General features: G+C 47.2%; 1 protein-coding gene across 1 annotated transcript in view; it reads left to right on the top strand.

Annotated features, from left to right (window-relative positions):
* NWD1 (NACHT and WD repeat domain containing 1) overlaps positions 1-23,933 on the top strand; it is a 68,390-nt gene that overhangs the window by 38,042 nt on the left and 6,415 nt on the right. Inside the window, 6 exon segments of the mRNA XM_046672465.1 lie at positions 2,045-2,167; positions 7,144-7,352; positions 9,584-9,856; positions 16,240-16,330; positions 21,432-21,586; positions 23,306-23,582. Coding sequence (XP_046528421.1) covers positions 2,045-2,167; positions 7,144-7,352; positions 9,584-9,856; positions 16,240-16,330; positions 21,432-21,586; positions 23,306-23,582 — 1,128 coding nt within the window.

Here is a 23,933-nt window from a genome sequence, read left to right on the forward strand (position 1 = left end):
GTTTCTCATTGGCTGGGCTGTGGCATTTCTCATTGGCTGGGCTGTGGGGTTTCTCATTGGCTGGGCTGTGGGGTTTGTCATTGGCTGAGCTGCAGCATTTCTCATTGGCTTAGCTCTGGGCATTTCTCATTGGCTGGGCTGTGGCGTTTCTCATTGGCTGAGCTCTGGTGTTTGTCATTGGCTGGGCTATAGGGTTTCTCATTGGCTGGACTGTGGGGTTTCTCATTGGCTGGGCTGTGGGGTTTCTCATTGGCTGGGCTGTGGGGTTTCTCATTGGCTGGGCTGTGGGGTTTCTCATTGGCTGAGCTCTGGTGTTTGTCATTGGCTGGGCTCTGGGGCTTCTCATTGGCTGGGCTGTGGGGTTTCTCATTGGCTGAGCTGTTGACAGGTGGGGAGAGAAGTCTTCTTCAGTAGTCAAGTCGTTGTACTTCCTGTCTGAGGGTAAGTCCCTCTCTTCCTGTTTGGTGTAGCTGACGGTGTCTGAGGGGTGAGAGCGCCCCCTGCAGGCCTTCCTGGCTCTAGTTTAGCTGAGGTTTCTCTTATTTATTTCAGTGTCTTCAGGGTGTCAGGGACCTAGACTGTCAATCTTGTTGGTCTGCCATTCTCAATGTAAGGCTTCCATTTAATGGCCCAAGATTGCTACTTGAGCTCTCACTGGCATTCCAGCCAGTGGGAGTGGGGAAGTGGATGCACGCCCCTTCCCTTTCAGCAGCTCTAGAAGCAGAACTTATTGCTTCTGCTCCTGTCTCATTGGCAAGAACTTGGCCATCTCCAACTGCAAGGGAGCCTAGGAAATATGGTCTTTGGGTGAACATGTACTCAACTAAAAGCCGTGGGCTGTGAGTTTTATTAGTAAAGGAAGAATGATAGAATGGCTGGGGGGGACAAATCACAGATAGTGCGGTGATTGATTAGTGATGTCTGCCAGGGCATAGGCGGAGGAAGTTACAGTTCTGAGTCAAGTTTTTGTTTTTTGTTGTTTCTGGGGTAGGGAAATGTTTATATGTCAGACCCACTGTGCCAGCACTGGTCGTATTGAAGTTCAGAAAGCTTCAGTGTCTTCGTTTTTAAAATGACAAGTTTGAGTTCACATTTCCAAGGTCAGACAGTGAGTGACAAAATAAAGCGGGGTGGGGGGGGGGAGAAAAGAAAAACAAATCCCATGTCCTCACTTCCTCTCCCAGTGAGGGACAAAGTCTTAGAGTCTGAGACCTGGACTAGCTCTGATTTCAACATGTCCCGCACCATTTTATGTATGGGGAAACTGAGGCACAGAGCGTGAAAGGACTTACCGGAGGGCATTCACAAAGTCTGGTCTCCAGAAAGCTGGGCCAGTGTTTCCTCCTGTGTAACCTGGTGCCTCTCTCCTCAGCGATGTTCCAGTCAGGATCCACCTGGCAGACAGCCTTGGGCTGTGTTTGCCCAAACTTGATTGGCAAATATTTCTTCTTTGGGGCCTGAGCCTTTATTTTTCCACGTGGGTCGAACAGCAAGAGAAGTCAAAGACAGTCCTCCTGCCCAGAAAACATAATTCCATTTCCGAGTCTTATCCAGCTGGGGCAGGGTGTCTCAGCCATGCACCACTGACCCTTGGGGTGCCATCATCCTCAACTGGGGGTCCGTCCTGGGCGCTGTAGGGTGTTGAGCGGCATCCCTGGCCTCCACTCACCAGATGCCAGGAGCACCCTGGTGCCCAGTTGTGACAACCCAAAATGTCTCCAGACATTGCTCAGTGTCCCCTGGGGAGCAGAGTCGCCCCTGGGTGAGAACTGCTGAACTAGGGGAGACGCTGATGATCGAGATGTGGCTTAGTCCCTAAGAGCAACACAAAAACTGCAGCCTGAGTCTGAATCTGGGGTCTGACAGCATCTGCTTTGAAATCCTGGCTTGGCTAATTTCTAGGCGTGTGGCTCTGGACCAGGGACTGAATCTGTCTGTGCCTCAGTTTCCCTGTCTGTGAAGTGGGGCACCACTGGAGGACCCCAGGGCTGAGCACTCAGACATGGGAGCTGATGTTGTCGCTGTCATCTGTTTGTGGTTGCAGGCATCACCGCCTTGGCGTGGAGCCCGGAAGAGAAGCTGCTGGTGGTCGGCACCCAGGATGGCATCGTGGCTGTGTGGGACATGGAGGAACAGCAGGTGATCCACTTCCTACCTGGACACAGAGGTGAGGCTTGGGAAGTGGGCTGTATGGTCACCTTCTTCCTAATGTTCCACAGCAAACAGTCGGTCCCCAGGGCCCCTTCACCACTGATTCACGTCTCTGTATCGAAGTGACACATCAGTTAGCTCCAACCGTGTAAGACAACAGCCCCAAACATAGTGGCTTTGAACAATAGCTGTTTATTTAGCCCACCTCCCGTGGGTCAGCAGTTCAGGCTGGGCTCAGCTGGGCAGCTCTTCTGGTGGCAGCTGGGCTTGCTCACTTGTCCGTGGTCAGTCCACAGCACATCTGGGAGCTGGCTGGTCCAGGATGCTCTCAACTGAGACAACTCAACTCACTCCACGTGGGCTCTCATCCTCCAGCAGGGTAGCCCGGCCGAGGCAGGGTCTCTTCATGACCAAAACCAGCTTTGGAACTGGCACCCGGTCACGTTCCATTGGCCAAAGGAAGTCCAAAAACAGCACAGATCAATCGGTCGGGAAGTAGGCGCCATCTCTTGATGAGAGGAACAAAGTCACATTGCGAAAGGTATAGATCAGGGAGGGTAAAGAATTGTATCATTTACGAAATTTGTCTACCCCAGTCCCTCAGAGCCTAAGTAAGGTGTTCATTTCTGCAAGTCCCACCCCAGCTATGGTTCATTAGTTCGATCAATAGTTGAGTGACTACTGTGTACCAGGCCCTGTTCTAGATGTTGAAGAGAGACAGACCAGGGCCGAGACTTGGATGAGGTGAGTGAGGCACATGTCTGGGGTACAAAATTAAAGAAACTCAGTCATCAAGATAAATAATATTTCAGGGCCAGCCCGGTGGCGCAGCGGTTAAGTTCGCACGTTCTGCTTTGGTGGCCCGGGATTCGCCAGTTTGGATCCCATCTGCACACATGACACCGCTTGGCACCCAGGCTGTGGTAGGCATCCCACATATAAGGTAGAGGAAGATGGGCACGGACGCTAGCTCAGGGCCAGTCTTCCTCAGCAAAAAGAGGAGGATTGGTGGCAGATGTTAGCTAAGGGTTAATCTTCCTCAAAAAAAAAAAAAGATAATATTTCAGTGCAATGTTTTAAAAAGTCAAAACATCAATGCGAAAAATGCACGATGAACAAATATCCACCTGCCTTAAAGACAGGATGAAGACTCGCGCTGTGCCCAGCCATAAGCCAGAAGCAAAAGGGGAACTCGGTAATTCGGTGCTGCCTTAAGTTTTGCACCCGGGGCTAATGCCTCACTCACCTCCCTCTCGTCCCGCCCCAGTGAGACTCATGGGTTTGGGAAGCAAGCCTGACAGAACCAGAGTCACAAATTGTGATAAGTGAAGGAGGAAAACGGTGTCGTGAGCCACAGTGACCAGACTTCCGTGGCCGACTGAGGGCAGTTAGTGGAGGCCTTTCTCTGAGCAGGGACACTCAGCCCTGAGGCCGAAAGCGTGAAGGAAGAAGCTGGCAGAGGGCAGGCGGCTGGGAAGAGCATCCCGGATGCAGGAACAGTCAGTGCAAAGGCCTCAAGAGAGGGAAGGGGCTGGTGTGTTTGTGGAACAGTAAGGAAGCCGTGAGGCTGGGGCTCAGGACACTGTACCAAAGGAAAGAAGCCAGTCACAAAAGCCCACATCGTGTATGACTCACTGATGAGAACCGTCCAGAAAAGGCAAATCCGGAGAGACAGAGCAGATTAGTGGCTGCCAGTGGGAGAGGCGGGGATGGGAGCGGCTGCTAATGGGGACGGGATTTCCCTTCGGGGTGACAGAAATGTTCTGGAATCAGATAGAGGTGATGGCTGCACAGCATTGCGAATGTACTAGATGTCACTGAATTACACACTTTAGAATGGGTTAAATGATAAGGAGAGAAAAGGGAAGCGAGTGACAGCTTTCTGAGGTTAAGAAACTATTCTAAACCAAGCCCGTGGTGAGAGTGGCGCAACTCTGGGAACAGACAAAGACCAGTGAATTGTACTGTTGTGCACGAGTGGGTGAATTTTATGCTTGTGAATGACATCTCAATAAAAATGTTAAAAATATTCTATCATTGCAATCTAAGTATGTACACTGTCTTATTTTTTTCCTCAACATTTTGCCATAAATATTCTTTAGTTTCTGTTGAATCTTTTCTAAACAACTTTATTGAGGTGTAATTTATATACCATTTCACCTGTTTTAAATGTTCGATTCAACGATTTTTAGTAAATTTGCCAAGTTGTGCAACCTGGCTGCAGAACATTCTGTACCTCAAAGAGGTCCCCCGCCCCTTTTTCAGTGCGTCTCCGCTCCCGCCCCAGCCGCACGGCAACCAACTGATGTGCTTTCTGAGTCTGCAGCTTCCTGTTCTCGCGGGGATGGAGTTGTTGCCCTGTGGTCTTTGCATCTGGCTTCTTTCATCCGCGTGATCGGTCTGAGGTTCATCCGCGTTCTTGCGTGTCAGTGGCTAGTTCCTTTGTCAGTGGTTAGGAACTTTCTATCCTCCGTTGTGTGGAAGGACCTGAGTTTGTTTATCCACTCGTGGGCTGAAGGACAGTCACCTGCCATGTGAGTGTCAAATGCAATGTTATTTGAAGGACATTTACATTGTTTCCAGTTTGGGGCTATTGTGAATAACGCTGTTAGGATCCATTGAATCTTCATCTTTATAATGTTGAAAGGCAGCAAAAATACTTCATTCTTCTTGATTCCTCTTCCAGAATTTATTTATTTAGGCTGTTTCTAGTTGTTTGCTGTCATGGATAACATAACACTGGGATGAATCTCTTTTTCTCTTACCAGTATTTTTCCTTCTGTCAAATATTTCCAGAGAGTGGAACTCTTGAGTTGGAGGGTATGAACGTTTCTCTGGGTTTTGAGAAGTATCCGCTTATTGTTTTCCAACCAGGCTGTAGCAGAATAAAACAGACCTCAGCCCCAAAGCTCTCAGCATTAAATGCCTTCACTCTCCTCTCTTTCCTGGGAGCGGGAGCGAGGCGGCTTCAGAGACACTTTCACAGAGGTCTGTTCAGTATTTGGATTTTTGTGTGTGTGAGCTGTCTGTTCAAGACCTGAGCCCATTTACCAATAGTGACCTTGATTTGTTTCTTTAGAGTCATCAAGCTCTTATTATTTGTAATCAGAAAAACTCAGCGATCAATTTATTGAAAAGACTGAAAGCCTTATAGACGTTATAATTTGGAAAGTGAGTGTTCCTGATGGCTCAGTAGCGTGCTGGAGGTGGTTTGTACCGGCTTGTGGGAGCCCATGGTGAAATTTTCAGGAATGTTGTGAGCCAGCAAAAATAAAAATTGTCAAACGCAGCCATTATTACACATTAAATTATAGAAACTTGCAGTTAGATCAATTATATTGAAACAAGGTAATAAATACTCAAAACGCGTCACTTTCTAAGTATTTTACCGTACTCTACATCATCTGTGTTCTTGGCCGTGGTGTCGGGATGGGGGGATGGCGTGCTACCGAGCATCTCGCACTTTGAGTTCTTGTCAACGTCAGATCGCGCCACTTTACACAGTGGGCTGCAACTTGCTTTTGTCACAATATGTTGTAACAATATCTTGTGGTGGTTGAGAGTTTGGGCTCTGGGTTCAAATCCTGGCTCCATTACTTATTGACCATGCGGCTTTGGAAAGCCACTGTACTCGGCCGTGCCCAGTTTCCGAATCCGTATAATAGGATAGTGACCGTACCTCGCAGGGTTGCACGCGGATCCCAGGAGTTTCAGGCACGTGCAGCACTTGCAGCCGGGCTCGGCACAGGGCAGCACTCGGCAAGCACCGGCTCTCATAAGAATAATGATGATGATGGTCAAGTCGTTACATGGATGCATCCATCTTATTATTTTTAATGCCTGCATAATATTCTTTATATGGATGCACCTTATTATTTAACCAACTCCCTTTTCATAGACAGGTTGTTGGCAATTTTCTCTTTGCACAAACAATTCTGCACTTAAAGTCTTTCTACATCTTCACACACTTGTGCCATGATTTCTGTGAGACACCTTCCTAGAAGTGGAGTTTCTGAGCCAAATGGTATGCGCTCTTTTTCCTTTTTTCCTCTTTTTCTTAGCTTTTTATTTTGAAATAATTATAGACTCACAAGAAGTTGCTAAAATAGTACAGAAAGTTCTGTGTACCCTTTATCCAACTTCCCAGGATGGCAATGACTTAGCTTTTAATAAATGTTACCAAATTACCCTTTTATAAATTCGTATCAATTTATACTCCCATCAGCGAGGTGTGAGAGTAACTGAATTCTTCTGTCTTTGCCAGCAGTCCAGCAATCCATCCATAAAAATGTTTGCCAATATGACGGGTAGTAATGGCACTGGTCCTTCATCTTGCATTTTTGTGATTACTGGTGAGGTTGAGCGTCATTTTCTAATGCTGATTGTCTACTTGGGCTATTTCTGTAAATTTCCTGTTTATATTCTTTGGCCAATTTGTCAGTAGGTAGTTTGCATTTTTCCGGCTTATTTGTAAGAACTTTGTGTTTATTGAGGACAGCCTCCATTCATCTGTTATGTACTGCAGATATTTTCTCCCAATCTGTCATATGCCTTTCAATTACATTTTATCATCCTGAAGTTTTACAATTTTATGTAACCCACTTGGTCAGTTTTTCTCCTTTATATCTTCCAAATTTCGTGTTTTGCTTAGAAAATATCTGTCCAAGATTATACAATCTTCTTCTATAATTTTACCTTTTTTTAATGTTTATTAATTTTAAATATTCCCTAGACGATGCTGACCTTTTATAAATTTCAGTGATCTCTCTTTATTTCAGATTCAACAACTGGGAAGTCAATTTAATTCCAACCAGTTATTTCACTCTTCATTTAGTGTTGCCACATCCCATTATTTGTAATTCGGATATGTTTGAATCCATCCATCTTTTCTTTGGCAAACCAGGGAATTTCCAAGCCAGCGGGCGTTGTGGTAGTCGGAAGGTCAAAGTGTCCCCCGTTAATGTCCCCTCCCCCGCCCGGCCCTGGCTGCAGGAGAGGTGAGGTGCCTGAAAGTGTTGGCCAAAGGGACGTGCGCCATCTCCGCCTCGAAGGACCACACGCTGCGCTTGTGGAACTTACTCTCCGGCCGGGAGAAATTCACCGTTTGGGACAGAGGCTCAAAAGATCCCCCCGAACCTCAGATCTGCAGCCTGCACGTGGATGAAATAAAGAAGCTTGTGTATTTGGCGTCTGGCTCAAAGGTAACAAACACCTGTCCTGTTTGCAAAGGGAAGCTGCTATCAGAGCCTTCAAAGACGCACATGCTGTGGATATAAGGAGGGGCTGCCTGACGGGGGTGGTGAACAGAGGCACACAGCCACCTGAGAAGGTGCTATAAGGTGCTTCTTACGCCACAGTTGGATTAGATGATCTGGATAGTACTTTCTGACCCTGGGATTTGAGACCTTTCGCCTTTTTCAATCTAGACACTTTTAAACAGCACTTCCCTCCGAGCACTGCTGTACCTGCATCCCACACACTCTGACACGTTGTGTTATCGCTCCCATTCAGTTCCAAATTCTTTCACATTTCCCTTTTGATTTCTTCTTTGGTCCATGAGCTATTTAGAAGTGTGCTGTTCATTTACAGATATTTGAGAAGGGCCCAGATAGCTTTCTGTTACTTTTTCTTCCTAATTCCCTTTATATCATGTGAATCCTTTCAAACGTGTGGAGACACGTTTTATGGTCTCTCTTGGTAAACGCTCCAGGTGCTTCTGAAAACAACACTTACTCTGCTGTGTTATTCCATTATGTCAATCCTATGGTTGTTTTGTGATCTGATTGTTTTATGAATAAACACACAGCACAGAATGATGGCTGAAAACTTAGTCACTAAAAACACAGGCAAAAATCTGTATCTAAGTCCCAGTTGACTCCCTTGTGAGCTGAGTGATCTTGGTCATGTCGCCTCACCTCTCTGTTCTTTATCTACCTCATGAGACAATGACTATAAAACGCCTAGCAAAGCGCTTGCCTGGGAGTTATAGTTACAATTACAGTTATAGTTACAGCTCTCCTTATGGTAAGCACAAATAATTAGTAGTTATTAATTATTATATTTCACTAGTAATTGGTGGTTGTTAACATTAGTAATATTGGTAACTTATAAACTGTGCTGTCCACTACGGGGCGTCACCAGCTACATGTGGCTACTGAGCACTTGGAGTGTGGCTGTTCCAAATTGAGATGTGCTGTAACGATAACACACCCTGGGCTGCAAAGACTTAGTGTCATAAAAACCATGCAAAAATCTTCCAATAATTATTTTATATTGATTACATGTTGAAATGGTAACATTTGGACATATCGAGTTAAATAAGATATATTATTGAAATTGATCTCACTTGTTTATTTTTCCCTTTTTAAGGTTGGCTAATAAAGAATTTAAAGTCATATGTGGCTTGCATTATGTTTTTATTGGACTGTGCAGGCTCAAATATTAGAGAGATGTTGATTGATTTCAAAACTGATTCTAGAAATCATCTTTGATATCAGCAAAAGTTTGGAAAATACAGTAAAGAAATAATAAATAATAATAAATAATCCCAAAGATAACCATTGTTAAGATTTACATGATTTTATTTTATGAGGGGTGTGTGTACGTGTGCAAGTGTCTGTGCATATGTATAAAACAAAACAGGGATAAAACCATACATGCAGCTTTATAAAGCTATTTCCATTTGCCATAACCTTGACCATTCTTGCAAAGCAGCGTGCTTGGTGATTTCGTGGGCTCCCAGGGCATGGCCCCGCTCTGGTTTATTTAACTAATCCCTTATTACTGACATCCAGGTTGTTTCGAGTGCTTTGCCCTTCCGAGTCGCTGAGCTGGCCTTCCTTACACACATATCTTCGTGTGCATCTCTCCTTATTTCTCTAGAGAAAGCCTAGACGTAGAACTAATGAGCTAACGTTTACCGTTTAAGTGGTAACTGCTGAGAACAAGAGACCCTTTTTTGGTGAGGCTAAACATGAAACTAGCTTTAATCGATAATCACTTGTCAGGAACACAGATGTGAGTGCACACGGCATAGCTGACTTTTTTTCTATTTTTAAGACTTTTTACTTTGGAGCAATTGTAGATTTATGGGAAAGTTTTAAAGATATTATAAAGAGTTCCTGTATGCCCCTGATCCAGCCTTCTCTAATGCCAGCATCTTTATAACCAGGGTACATTTGTCACAACTAAGACATTATTACTGATAATTACTATCAACCTAATTCCAGACTCTAGTTGGATTTCATCAGTTTTTCCACAAATGTCCTTTTGCCGTTCCAGGATCCAGCCTGGAATGCCGCCTCCCCTGCCTGTTCTTTGAACTGGCACCATGTTGAAAATAAAATGCACGAACCATAAAAAAGAACAGGACTTGCGTTCGCCTCTGGGAAGCTCGCCGACTGACGTGCTCTCCCTTTTCCTCACCCCGTAGGTCAGTGCTTGGAATCTGGAAACTGCAGAGCTGGTTTTCCGCATCCTAGGAGATGCCTCCGACCCCTGGAAGTGCACGGCGGCGCTGGCTCCCCAGGCCGTGCTGCTGGCGGTGTCTGAGGCTGGCCTGGTCAGTCTGTGGAGCTCAGCCACGGGAAGACTGCAGAGGAAGCAACGTTTGTCCAGCATCAGAGAGGAGACGCCCACCTGTGGCGTCTTGGTCCAGAAACAGGGGAAGACGGTGACTGGCTTTAGCCAGGGCTCCCTCTCTTTGGTAAGCAGCCTCGCGGAACAGGATGTCAGCCGAACTGAGCTCAGAGGGACTCAGACGTCCGAGAAGTTGGGAGAAACCATCTCACCTTTGATCTTTTAATAAACGACACTGACTTCTTAATTCCAGGGCTTTGCAGTTCAGCGCAGTTCAGCAAACATTATTGGTGTCTCCTGGGGGCTGGCCAGTGTGGGCAGTTGTTGGCGCTCGGTCCTGTGGGGGTTGCTCTGGGAGCCAGCGTAGAATGTGCTTCAGAGGCGTCCCGCCAGAGGGGCCGGAGCTGGGTACTAGCCACCAGCTCCATCAGTGGTTGGGCGAGGGGCCGAGTATGCTGGCGAGATGAAAGAGTGGAGTCGGAAATAAAGCAACCCGGGGGCGGAGTTGCAGGCTGCAGTAAGCAGTCTGCTCAGGACCAGGAGAGCGGTGAGGGGCTATGCATGGCCCAGCAACGGCGAGTTGTATAAGGAGTCGCAGGTGGAGAAACAAGGGCACCGCGCTGGGCACTGTGGGGCCGAAGAAGCGCAAGAATCCACTGCAGCCTCGAGGAACTCAACGTAGGGACGGGGACGGGCTCGCCAACAAGTTACAGTCGCGCTTAGAGGAACAGAGTCTGTTTTCGGTAGAGGCGGAAGCAGGGTGTTCTGGGTGAGGAAGGAGCAGACGCTTCTGACAGAGGCAAGCTGGGGAGGCTCCTTCGAGGAGGCAGCCTTGGAACGAGAATGATTCCCAAGCTGGAGAGGGAAGACGCAGGGACCAGGGGTGGTGGTGGTGGCAGGTAGGAGCTGGCTGGCATTTTAGGGAAAAGAGATGCAGTGTGAAAACGGATCACAGAGGGTCCTGTATGTCCTACTGAGAAGGTGAGAGTTTGGGGAGGGGGGACTGCGGCTTCCCATGTCATCCCAAAGCCCCACATTTCTGGGCTGCATGGCCTCTAGCCTCCCTGAGCCATCAAGGCCCCAGACCAACGGCGGAAGAGCACCCGAGCCTTTTCCGGGTCTCCCGGTGGGTTAGCTTCCTCCCAGCCTTCTCAGATCACCTTCGGTAATATCCTGCCGCCTCGAAAGGAGCTTGGACTTGGTGACCAGATGCTCTTGAGTTTGAGGACCCCACTCCCGCCTTTAATTTGTTGTATTCTTGGGCTGGCGCAGCCTCTTCTTTGAGCCTGTTTCCTCATTTGTAAAATAGAGGGGAAATGGCACCTACATCCAGAGCCAGGACAAAGGATGGACTGATGGGCACCGCTCAGGCCTCCAACAGTGGGGTTGGGGAGTGAGCTAGAATACGGTGCTAGTTAATGCGGATTTCTCCCTGTATGCCCGCTGTTGGCGCCCCATCCCAGGCGCTCAGCTCTGCAGGGGCTAATCTTCTGTTCTGGAAAGCTGCTGCTGTGTCAGTCCCAAGCCTGCTGATGGTAGCGCCCTCGATTAGGAATGCCCACAGTCTCACCCAGGCTCCCGGCACGCAGAGGGAGCCCCACAGACATTTCCCCGACTGGGGTCCTGAGTTATGGCTGGGTCTGCTCTCATGGTTCTTATGATGATGGCAGGACGCACTTCAGCAAACACCATCAGGGAACTTTGAGGAGCAAGGTTTACTGCTCACAGGTCCTGGAGGGCACGCAGCACGCCCGAGGGCCACACAGCGAGGTTGTGGGTAGAGAGGGAGGGAGGGAGCACAGGCCTGGGGCTCTGCCTGTGTTAGGATCTATGAGTGAGGTGTCTGGGGTCCCCCAAGTTCACTCTTTATTGGAGAATTTAAAGCATAAGGATAAAGGAGAGCCCTGAGGGGACGTGATGGCAACAGTAAGTCATATAAGGAGTCGTAGGTGGAGAAGCGAGGGCACCACACCAGGCACCCTCAAGGAACTTGACGTGGCAGGGGAGATGGGCTCGTCAACCCTTGTGGAGGGAAAGTCTTGATAACTCAAAGCATTTGAAGACATTGATCAAATGAATTTAACTAAAGATGGAGCCCAGTCCAGACCCAGCTGAAGTCCACGTTAAATGGCTTGGTCCCCTCCACATGAGAAGCCCAATGGAGGGGTCATGTCTTGTTCTTGGGGTAGATGTTATTTATTTTGGGCTCTACTGTCCTTTTACAGTCAAGGTCTCCTATGTCACAAAAATTATGACACACACGAAGAAGCAAGAAAATGGGGCCATAATTAAGAGCAAAAACAATCAATAGAAACAGACACGCGAATGACTCAAATGTTTAAATAATCATACAAGAACTTTAAAATATTTAGGATAAATAGTGGAAAAGGTGGATAATGTGTGAATAGATGGGGAATTTCAAAAATTTTAAATCAAAACTAGAAAAAAAAAGACCAAATAAAAATGCTAGAATCAAAAAAGACAATGTCAGAAATGAAGAAATCGTTTGATGGGTTTAAGAGCAGATTAGTCACAGCAGAGGAAGATCAGTGAATCAAAGACCGTGGAAATTATCCAAACATAAATATAAAGAAAAAAAAACAATGAGGGGAAAAGGAACAAAGCATCTGAGAATTGTGGGGCAACGCCAAGCGTTTAGACATTAGTTCTTTAGAGAACAGTTAGAGCCTCTGAAGGAGAGGAGAGAAAGAGAGAATGTGGCAGAAGAAATATTTGAAGAGATAATAGTTGAGAATTTCCAAAATTTATGCAAGACATCAGCCCAAAGATCCAACAGCTCACAGAGCCTCAAGCAGGGTCGAAAGAAGAGAAACACATTTTGGCGATCATCATCAAACTGCTGAAAACCAAAGGTGAGGAGAAAAATCTCACAACCAGAGGCACTCACAGCTAGAATATACAAGCATGTACTGGGGTGGGGTGGGTGGCTTTAGGAAGAAGAAGAAAAAAAGAGAGAGAGAGAGAAATCTGAGAAGCAGCCAGAGGAAAAGTGACCCGTTACGGACAGTGGGTGTCCACGAGGACTCCTCATCAGAAACAATGGAGACAGACGACAGTGGAATGACATCTGTAACTCAAAAGAAAAAACAAAACCTGTAAAGCTAGACTTCTACATCCAGTGAAAATGTCCTTCAAGATCTAAGGCAAACTAAGAACGTTTTCAGGCAAACAAAAGCTGAGAGAATTTGTCTCTGACAAATCTGCACTATAAGAAATGGTAGAAAGAAGTTCTTCAGGCTGAAGGGATGTGACACCAGACAGAAGCCCAAAGAATGAAGGCAGAGCACCAGAAAAGGCAGCTGGAAGAGAAAGCTCAGCTTAAGGCGTCTGCGTCCCAGGAAAGTCGGGGCAAAGGGAGGGAAGCTGGACGAGCTGGTTCCTGAAGACTCTGGGACTGATGGGTCCCAGGAAAAGCAGTCTCCTTGCACCAGAGTTCCTGAGTAGCACCCAACCATCTCTCCTCGTCCAAGCTTGCCCTGAAACATTCAAGTCCAAGCAGAACTCAAGATGCAGAGCTGCTAGATCTGCACACTGTGAGAGGAAGATCATGCATATGTCAACTGAGAGTCTGGCATTGAAATAACGGGAAACTTACAGGAAGAATTTTAAAAATGTAAGTAGGGGGGTCAGCCTGGTGGTGTAGTAGTTAAGTTTGCATGTTCTTCTTCAGTGGCCTGGGTTTGTGGGTTCAGATCCCTGGCACAGACCTACACGCCACTCATCAAGCCATGCTGTGGTGGCGTGCTGCATATAAAATAGAGGAGGATGGGCACAGATGTTAGCCCAGTGACAATCTTCCTCAACCAAAAAGAGGAATATTGGAATAGATTTTTGCTCAGGGCCAATCTTCCTCACCAAAAAAAAAAAAAAAAAAGTAAGTAGGAACCCATCCCACTCTAGTAGAAATACATACACACACACGCACACTTCTTGTGAGCACAACTGTAAGGTTGCATGTGCCAGCTGCAAGGGGCAACTCCAGGTGGCGGCACTAACTCTGAGCCCAGAGCTGACTGTGACCTGCCTCTGACCACTGCAATTCACTGAAACTTTGAAACTGATTTATGCATGAAGCAGTGCTTTTACCAGGAATAGGAGCCTTATTTTATTACCTAATGTTGATTTTTTATAAACCTCCCAAGAATTATCAGGTTCAACAAAGTGCATGTAAGGAAGCTCTTATTTTGAACATAAAAGTGTATATTTTTATGAAAAGAAAATCTATTTCTCGGGCACCGTTTTACCTTCTTCCTGGCGATATAAATTGAGGAAGGCCTCGGGGAAGCAGTCTCGAGTGTCCACCCAGATTTAAAGGGCACCTTCCCATGGAACCCAGCATTCTGCTTCCAGAAACCTGTGCAGACACTCGCACACGTGCACACAGAGGTAAGCACAGTGTGGCCAGGTTTTATGTGAATTTGACTTAGGTAAACTGAAATAAGATGATAAAAGTATTGTCTCATTTTACATGCAAATATGAAATCGAGAAAATGCAAAAATGTTTTAAGGTGTGTTCAGTGTCTCGTGGATGGTGGACTGTGTCTACGCTGGTGTCAGTGGCAGCGGCACTGTAGCTGGTGGGACCCACTGTCCTTTATGGTCCTGGGGGAAAATCCACCTCAAATTCGGCATGTTTTGTGTTATCCAAGATCTTCAGGCATTTATTCCTCACTTAAAAAGAGACCAGCCGAGGTGATGGTATTTCTTGCAGCACCCTAGGTAAGAAGAAAACATTGGCAGGATCTCAAATGTCCGTCCATGGGCGCGCGGTCCAGCGGGAGTTCTGTACTGTGGGACATGACACAGCCATCACGAGTCTGGAGCAGCAGCCGGCAGATCTGGCTCGCTGCCTGTTTTGGTACGGCCCACAAGCTGAGAGTGGTTTCACGATTTTAAATGGTTGAAAAAAACTAAAAATAAGAATAACATCTTGTGAAATGTGAAAATTCTATGGAATCCAAATTTCAGTGTCCGTAAATGAAGTTTATTGGCACACAACCACACTCATTTGTTTACATACTATCTATGGCTGCATTTGTGTGCTAACGGCAAAGTTGAGACCATATGGTCACAAAGCTGAAAATAAAATAACAGCCTACCTGGCCCATTCTAGGAAAAGTTTTCCGACCCCTGCGCTAGAGGTGTTTTCATGGAAATAACAATTTTCATATAGCACTTACTGTGTACTAAGCGCTATTCCAGGGACTTTCTATCTGTTAACTTATTTAACCCACAAGGCAATGCTAAAATGTAGCTGCTGCCACCATTTCTATATTATGGGTAGGTAAACTGAGGCACAGAGAGGTGAAGTCATTTGTCTAAGGTCACACAGCTGAGGAGTGTCACAGATGGGATTGGAACTCAAGCAGTCTGGCTGTAGGACCCATGCTCTAAATGGCTACTGGGCCAACATTGGGGGCCGGGTCCTTCTCCGCTGTGGGGGGGCTGTCCTGTGCGCTGTAGGATGTTTAGCAGCATCCCTGGCTTCCATCCACTTGATGCAGAGTATCTCCCCAATCTTAACAACCAAAACCGTCTCTAGACGCCACCCAGTGTCCTCTGGGGGCAAAAGCACCCTCTGCTTGAGAACCACTGCCCCAGACGCATTATGAGAAAAAAGTAACTCGCAGAGCAACATCTCTCATGGATTACGCAAAAAAGGATGCTCGTGCAAATGTCCGTCGATGCAAACGGATGCTCCGCAAACGCAGACGACCGTTTCTTGTGGGAAGAAGGAAGAACGGCAGAGAAGGTGAAAAGATGGTCGTGGCGGTTCTGGATATTTCTTTTCTTCTTCTTTTTAATCATATACAGTATTATTTAATTTTTTAAGTTTTGAAAGAATCACGTTTTTAGAAAGTCAGCAGTAACAGCCATGAAAACTTTCACTTTCTCCTGCCCCTGCTAAGTAAATGTTGAACAAATCTTTTTTTAATATTGACTCGAATTGGTGCAAATGACTCCCTTTCCTGTGCCGCCTGCCCCTCCTCAACGAGATAATGAACAGGAAGCTTTGGCACAGGGCCTGGTGGCGGTCAGGCACTCAAAAATCAGTAGCTAAATTGGGGCTGAGAATCAGGATTCATGAATGAACCTTCTTCGGTATGAACAAAAATTGGTTCATTTCTGCAGCTCGGGAAGGGGGCCTCGTGCTGCCTTCTCTGGCCCTCATCTGTGTTTTGATTTTATTTGAGATCTTTAGAGCTGCTAGAATGTTCTCTGGTGATGATGAGAGCAACGTCAACAGTAATAATAGCTGCCACTTCAGGAGGGCTGACTGTGCTGGGGGAGCCATTCTGTGCACTTCTTAGCCCCCGGTGACCCTGTGAGGCGGCCTGGTGTCGTCTCCCATTTTACAGCTGAGGCACTGAGGGCTTAGGGGATTGGCTTTGGGTCGCAGACCTGATGGGTGGCAGAGCCCTGTGTCAACCAAGCTCTGGACCCTGAACCCTGTGCAAATGCTTGATGGGCATCCTTGACTTTACGCAGGTTTCCTCCGAAGGAGACGTTCTGCTGGAGAAGCTTCCGGAAGCTGTGGGGTTCCTGGTGGTCTCTGAAGATGAGTCCCTTCTTGCAGCAGGTAGCGTTTGGCTCTCACTGGGGAGCAGTGAGGAGGCAGCCCGGGGTCTGGTTGGAGGGGGAGAGGGGTCTGGAAAAGGAGGCGTCCTAGACCAGCGGCTGGCGGACTTTCTGCCGAGGGCCGCGGAGCGCTCAGCATTGGCTTTGTGGCTGCTGGTCTCTGGAAGAGCCCGCCAACCCTGCCCTTGTCACGCGAAAGGCACCGCGGCCGAGATTTCCGGTTGGTGTGGCTGTGTGCCAATAAGGCTTTATGGACACTGAAGTTTGAATTTCATATTTTCACGTGTCATGAAATAGTAATCTTATTTTGAATGTTTGCAACTACTGGAAGATGTGAAAACTCTTCTCAGGTCATGGGCCATATGAAAGTAGGTGGCCCGTGGGCCAAGGTTTGCCAACCCCTGTTCTGATCTCCTTACCTTTCTGGGCTTCTGGTTTGTTGTCTCTGAAATGGAAGTGTTTCTCTCTGCCAGACAGTCACAAAGATAGAGGGGGCTGGGCTAGAGAAGGGAGTGCACTCGGGTGAGCCAGCCCACACAAGCCCTGCTTTTAGGGGCTTCCAGGATAGCAGGAAAGGTGGACAAGTAGGTAGCCAGAAGAAAGAGTGCTTGGTGCCGTGACAAGACAAGAATCAGGGTCTATAGGAGCATGTGACAGGGTTCCCTTCCTTAGTCTAAAGCAATCGGGGAAGGCTTCCCAGCAGCGATGACCAACAGATGCTCCACAGCCTGATTTTTTTAAAAAAAGACTTTTTAAAAATCAACTTTAGGTTCACAGCCAAATTGAGCAGAAGGTAGAGAGAATTTCAAACCCTCCTGCTCCCACATATGCACAGCCGCCCCCGTTATCAACATCTCCCACCAGAGTGGTGCATTTGTTACAATGAATGACACGTTGACGCGTTATCATCACCCAAAGTCTATACTTTAAGGTTCCCTCTTGGTGGTGTACAGTCTCTGGACTTGGACAAAGGTATAATGGCACGTGTCCATTATTACAGTCTCATGCAGAGTATTCTCGCTGCCCTAAAATCACCCTGATTTTTGCAAAGACATTTCCAGGGGTCAAAGACACATGAACCAGCACTGTCCAGTAATGCAAGGCACCAATGTGAGCCACACTTATAATTGTGAATGTTCTCATGACTCTATTTAAAATGGTAAACAGAAACAGGTGGCATTCATACTAATAATATATCTTACTTAACCCACTATATCCAAAAATTCAATATTAAATCAATATAAAAATTAATTTAATTTTTAAAAATTCTTGTGCAAAGTCTTTGAAATCTGGCATGTATTTTATAGTTATAGCTGTCAACTTAAAAGGTAAATTCACCTGTTATTTTGCCTTCAAAATGAGTTTATTCAGGAATAGCCCAAAGAATTGCAATTGAGGATGTGAATGCTGTGGCCAACCACAGGCAAATCCAGAAAACCAAGGAGGGGGGAGCTGCTTTTATAGGGAAAGTGGGGAGGGGCAGTTCTAAAGGGAAGCCCATTGGGGGAAAGTAGCAGTTCAGGGCGGCAACAGCTTTTCCTTCCCTGGGCTGTGGGGTTTCTCATTGGCTGAGCTCCAGGGTTTCTCATTGGCTGGGCTGCGGCGTTTCTCATTGGCTGAGCTGCGGCATTTCTCATTGGCTGGGCTGTGGCGTTTCTCATTGGCTGGGCTGTGGCATTTCTCATTGGCTGGGCTGTGGCGTTTCTCATTGGCTGAGCTGCGGCATTTCTCATTGGCTGAGGTGCAGTGTTTCTCATTGGCTAGGCTGCGGCATTTCTCATTGGCTGGGCTGTTGCCAGGTACAGAGAGAAATCTTCCTTTAGTAGTAGTTTTACTTCCTGTCAGAGATGCAGGCACCTGTCTCTTCCTGTTTGGTGTAATTGACTGTGTGTGATGGGGGTGACGCCAGATCCTGGGCGCGGACATGGCACTGCTCGTTAGGCCACATTGAGGTGGCGTCCTACATCCCACAACTGGAGGGACCTGCAACTAAGATATACAACTATGTACGGGGTGGGGGGAGAGGTTGGGGAGATAAAGCAGAAAAAAAAAGAGATTGGCAACAGCTATTAGCTCAGGTGCCAATCTTTAGAAAAAAAAGAATTTCAGGTGGCTTAAATATGTAAATATTAAAATGCAGCATGAGAAATATGACGAAAGAAGAAAGGAAAACAAAGGTAGAGGCACAAAATACAATCTGAGGCCAAAAGCATTGAGGACCTCAGTGACCTAGAGACTTGTTGCAGTTGGGTTTCAAGTGTGGCTCTTTCCAGTAGTCAGTGAGAAGAAGGAGCCGTGACAGTTTCCCCTTCCACAGTTTTGGGAACCAGCATGTTGCTTAGGAGGTGTACTTTGATCTGACTTAGCTAACATCAGGCAAGGATTTCTTTCAAGTGTTGTGAATAGAACTGTGGTTCAGGGGTCCCCAGGATCACCTTTAGGTTTGAGGATTCACTAGGGCTTACAGAACTCAGGAAAGCTCTCATACTCACAGTTACAGTTCATTGGAGCAAAAGGATACAGATTAGAATCAGCCAAGGGAAGAGGCACAAGGGGCAGAGTCCAGGAGAGACCAGGCAGGAGCTTCGAGGTGTCCCCTCCCTGTGGAGTCATGCGGACAGCACTTACTTCTCCCAGTGACGATGTACGACCACATGCATGGTGTACTGCCAACCAGGGAAGCTCACCGCAGACTTAGCATCCAGGATTTTTACTGAGGGTTGGTCCTGTAGACTTGGCTGACCACTTGCACAGCTGACCTTAGTCTCCAGCCCCCCTTGAGGTTAAGGTGATACCGCATAGCCCAAAACTTCCCCCATACATCATACCGTGAGCATAGACCATCCACTGTGGCCCAAGGCCTCAGGTAAACAAAGACACTCTTATCAGGCAGGACATTCTGCGCACTTGGAGGGCACCTCCCAGGCGCCCAGCTAGCACCAAACTTTCTATGTGCAGGGTGTGGACAACTCAGGCCTGCTGAGTTAATCTTTTCCTGCATAAGAATGTGACACAAATATCCTTGGACTGGAGACATTTTGGTGCATTTCGTCAGTTTCCCATAACATCCTTCCACGTGAGCCTCATATTCAAGTACAATTCAATAAAAGCAGTTCCATGGAGGGTGTGGAGAGGGAATAAGATGGACTCTCAGCCCCCAGCTTCCCACTGACCAGACTTGATCCAGGGATCGTCAGGAGGCTCAATGGAGATGCCTCATGCCAGGGGCACAGCACAGAGGCTCCCACCGTAACCCTTCATTGTGAGACTTAACCTTATAGGAACAGCAGCTAATACTCAGGTGCTTACAACATGTCAGAACCTGTCCTTAGTGATTTACACATGTTCCTTCCTTTACGCCTTGATGGCCCTGGGAGGTAGGTGCTTCCATTATTCTCATTTATATATGAGGAAACTGAGGCACAGAGAAGTTAAGTGGCTTGAGGTTACACAGCTATAAGTGGATGGGTGGGATTTGAATCCACGGTCAGGTGCAATTCTGTATCCTCAAATACAGTGCCAAATGTCTGTTTATTTACCAATAGTAATTTATTTCTGAACATCTAGAAGAATTGATGGCTGCCTATCTTGTAAGCAGTAATTTCTGTGCAAGAACAGGGTGTCCACTTAAGTGGGGTCCATGCAAACCCATGACTCACTGAGCAGAGTCATCCCTCTAAAATCAGCTCAAATGTCTTGGGGCTGCTGTAACAAACTACCAAACAAATGTGGTGGCTTTGAACAGCAGGAATTTCTTCTCTCACGGTTCTAGAGGCCAGAAGCCCAAAATCGTGGTGTTGGCAGAGCTATGTTCCCTCCAAAAGCTCTAGAGAAGAGTCCTTTTTTGTGTGTGTGCCTCTTCCAGCTCCTGTCTTGTGATTCCTTGACTTGCGGCCGCATCGCTCCAGTCTGTGCCTCTGTCTTCACATTGCCTTCTCCTCTGTGTGTGTCTCCATCTGCACTCAGTCCCCACACTTCATTGCCCTTATCAAAAATTATAACCATTTTTCTGCCTCACTCGTTGACGTCACCTGCCTGTCCCCTAATGAGTTTGCAGCTCTGCAGCCTAAAATGTATCTGTCTTCCCTCTGCCTATGAAGCAGGACCCCTCTAAGCCCAGGTGGAAGAGAACAGGCCTGGGACCCCCACTTCACTTTTCTACCTCAAATAAAACAGACCTCCATTCCTCAAAAAAAAATTGTAAACATTTTATTTTCCTTCCTTCCTTCCTTCCATCTTCAAAATATATTTACTCCGTGTCCAGCTTTGTGCTGAGTTCTGGGACCATGAGAAGCCCAAATAGGGCGTCTCAGTTCTTTGGAAGCTCGTGGTCTCGCGGCAGTCAATAACTTTGCTGTTGTCTTCGAGATTCTTTTTTTTTTTTTTTAATTTTTTTTATTGAGTTATTAATAGGTTACAATCTTGTGAAATTTCAATTGTACATTAATGTTTGTCAGTCGTGTTGTAGGTGCACCACTTCACCCTTTGTGCCCACCCCCCACCCCACCTTTCCCCTGGTATCCACTAAACTGTTCTTAGTCCATAATTTTAAATTCCTCATATAAGTGGAGTCATACACAGATTATCTTTCTCTCGCTGGCTTATTTCACTTAACATAATTCTCTCAAGGTCCATCCATGTTATTGCAAATGGAATGATTTTGTTCTGTTTTGCAGCTGAGTAGTATTCCATTGTATATATGTACCACATCTTCTTTATCCATTCATCTGTTGCTGGACACTTAGGTTGTTTCCACGTCTTGGCTATTGTAAACAGTGCTGCAATAAACATTGGGGTGCACAGGACTTTTGGGATTGCTGACTTCAGGCTCTTTGGATAAATACCCAGTAGTGGGATGGCTGGATCGTATGGTAGTTCTATTTTTAGTTTTTTGAGGATGTCTTCGAGATTCTTGATCACTGTTGTCACACGCCCCCAACTGGAGGCTGTGTGAGGGTGGGGGCCATGTCTGGCTTGTTCACCACTGTATTCTTCCCGCTGGCTCACAGTAGATGCTCCAAAAAGAATCTTTGTTGATGGAATTGAATTACTCTCAAGCTCTTCAAAAATGAAGGGCGTAACCCCAGCCCCTGCCGTTTCAGGCTTTGGAAGCTCCGTGCGAATATTCTTGGCTGACTCACAGGGGTTTCATCGATTCATGGCCACCGACCTTGAACATGAGGACACAGTGGAGACAGCCATTTTTGGTCCTGAGAACAATCTCATTGTCACTGGGTCCCGGGACGCACTCATTCAGGTGAGGGGGAGACTCAGGGCCGCCACCCTTACCTCCGCCTCCGCACTAGACAGGATGATTCCTTGGGGACCTTTGGGCTTCAAAATACAGAAACCCACAAACACCAGCGCAGGCAGAACAGGCAGGTCATTGGGAGGCTATGGGGGAGGGGTCTCCTGGGACCCAGTGGCAGACGTCGGGGGGAGTTGCCAAAATATTCAACAGACAAGATAGCGTTCCCACTGAACTTGAAAAGTTGGGAGGAGTTTGGCCTTCAGAGTGGAGCAGGGTTGCCGGGAGGGGAGGAAAAGTCCCGTTACGCTCAAAGTTCTCAAAGCTGGCAAGAAAACACATGATAAAGGAGCCCTTGTCCCAAGTTCTGGTCTCAGGACCTCTTTGCATTCTCAAAACCTGGCGAGGACCCCAAAGAGCTTCTGTGTATGTGGGTTGTATCAATTCGATTTATATATATTTTAGCAAATGATTTATTTTGGAATAATTTTAGGATTTGCAGAAGAGTTGCAAGGACAGCCCAGAGAGTCCCCCCACATGTATGTCTACTCTTCACCCAGCTTGCCCCCACCTTAACATCTCACCTTACCTTGATCCCTTTATTAAACCAAGAAATTAACATCCAGACAATACTATTAAGTGATCTGCAGATTTTGTTCGATTTCACAAGCTTTCCCACAAATGTCTTGTTTTATTTGATTCCAGGATCCAATCCAGAATCGCATTGCATTTAGCATCTGTTGATAATAATTCTGTTTTTGCCATCCAGTAAATTCCGATTCCTAGTGGCCCCGTGGACAGCAGAGCGGAACCCTGCCTGGTCCGTGTGCCATCCTCTCCCCTGCCGGCATTCTATCAGACATGCTCCGCTGCTACTCAGAGGCTTTTCATGGCTCATTTTTCAGAAGTGGGTGACTAGGTCCTTCTTCCTAGTCTGTCTGTCTGGAAGCGCTGTGAAACCTGTCCACCATGGGGGACCCTGCTGGTATTTGAAATCCCAGTGGCACAGCTTTCAGCATCACAGCAACACACGGCTGCCACAGTATGACACCCGACAGACGGGTGGTGTGGGTCCCTGACTGGGAAACGGACCGGGGCGCCAGTGGTGAGAGCGCTGAATCTGAACCCCTAGACCCCCAGGGCTGGCTTGACCATAACCATATTTAAAATAAAAAATGAGGAAATCCAAAAATACTTATCCATTAATTCATTAACATGACATGTCAACATCATAACATACTTTTATGAAAATAACTATATTTTCTGAAACAAACAAAAAACCTCACAAGAAGGGTGTCATGGTTTCATGTTTTTGCAAACTTCTTTCATGCCTGGCTTAAGAAGACAGTTGGATTTGCATATTTCATTCTGCACTGATTCTCCTATCTATTGTGATATGACATGTCCCATAGCTTCTGGAAAACGCCACTGCTTACTTGTGAGAGGAAGAGAGAGTAGAAAAAGCAAATGGCACCTTAGAATTATTAAGAAGCTAGTTTTGCTCTTATAGACCCTGAGAAAGCCTGCGGGGGTACCTTCCAGGGGCTCCCTGGAACACACTTTGAGAACTGCCCAGGGTAGGGGGGGGGGGGGGGGGGTGGGGGGGAGTTTGAGGGAGCGGGGAGATGTGAAGGAATTCACCGCAGGCGGACAGATGGCCTTAAGCACATTTCCGAGCTACGATAATGTAAGAAGTAAGCTCTGCCTGCCTCTGCTCTCCATCCTCAGGTGTGGAGTCTGTCAGAGCAGGGGACCCTGCTGGACATCCTGGAAGGCGTCGGAGCCCCTGTGAGCCTGCTGGCCCGGGCTGGGGCCTTGGTGGCATCTGCTTCCCAGCAGTCCTCATCTTTTAAAGTCTGGGATCTCAGCTACGCTCAGAAGCCACGGGCCTCTGCGCCGTTCCTGGACCGCACCGGCCTCACCGCGGTGTCACACGATGGCGGCTACGTTTACTTCCCCAAGATTGGGGACAAAAACAAAGTCACCGTTTGGGATGTGGCAGAAGGTTTGTAAGATTTGCGTGGGTCGGAATGGAAGCCCCTGTCTTGGTCTGGTCGGGCGTTATAATAAAACGCCATAGCCTGCGGGGGAGCTTGAGCAACACACACTTGTTCCTCACGGTCTGATGGCTGAGAGTCCAAGATCAGGGCGCCAGCAGATGGGTGTCTGGTGCGAGCCGGCTTCCCGGTTTGCAGATGGCCATCTTCTCATGTGTCCTCAAATGGCCGAGAGCAGAGAGAGGTGCAGGCATCATGTCCCTCTCATAGGGGCACTCACCCCATCGCGAGGGCTCCATCCCCCACAGTCCCCACCTCCTGACACATCACGCTAGGGGTTAGGATTTTCACATATGACT

Source organism: Equus quagga, chromosome 9 (genome assembly GCF_021613505.1).
Source record: "Equus quagga isolate Etosha38 chromosome 9, UCLA_HA_Equagga_1.0, whole genome shotgun sequence".
Taxonomy (NCBI): domain Eukaryota; kingdom Metazoa; phylum Chordata; class Mammalia; order Perissodactyla; family Equidae; genus Equus; species Equus quagga.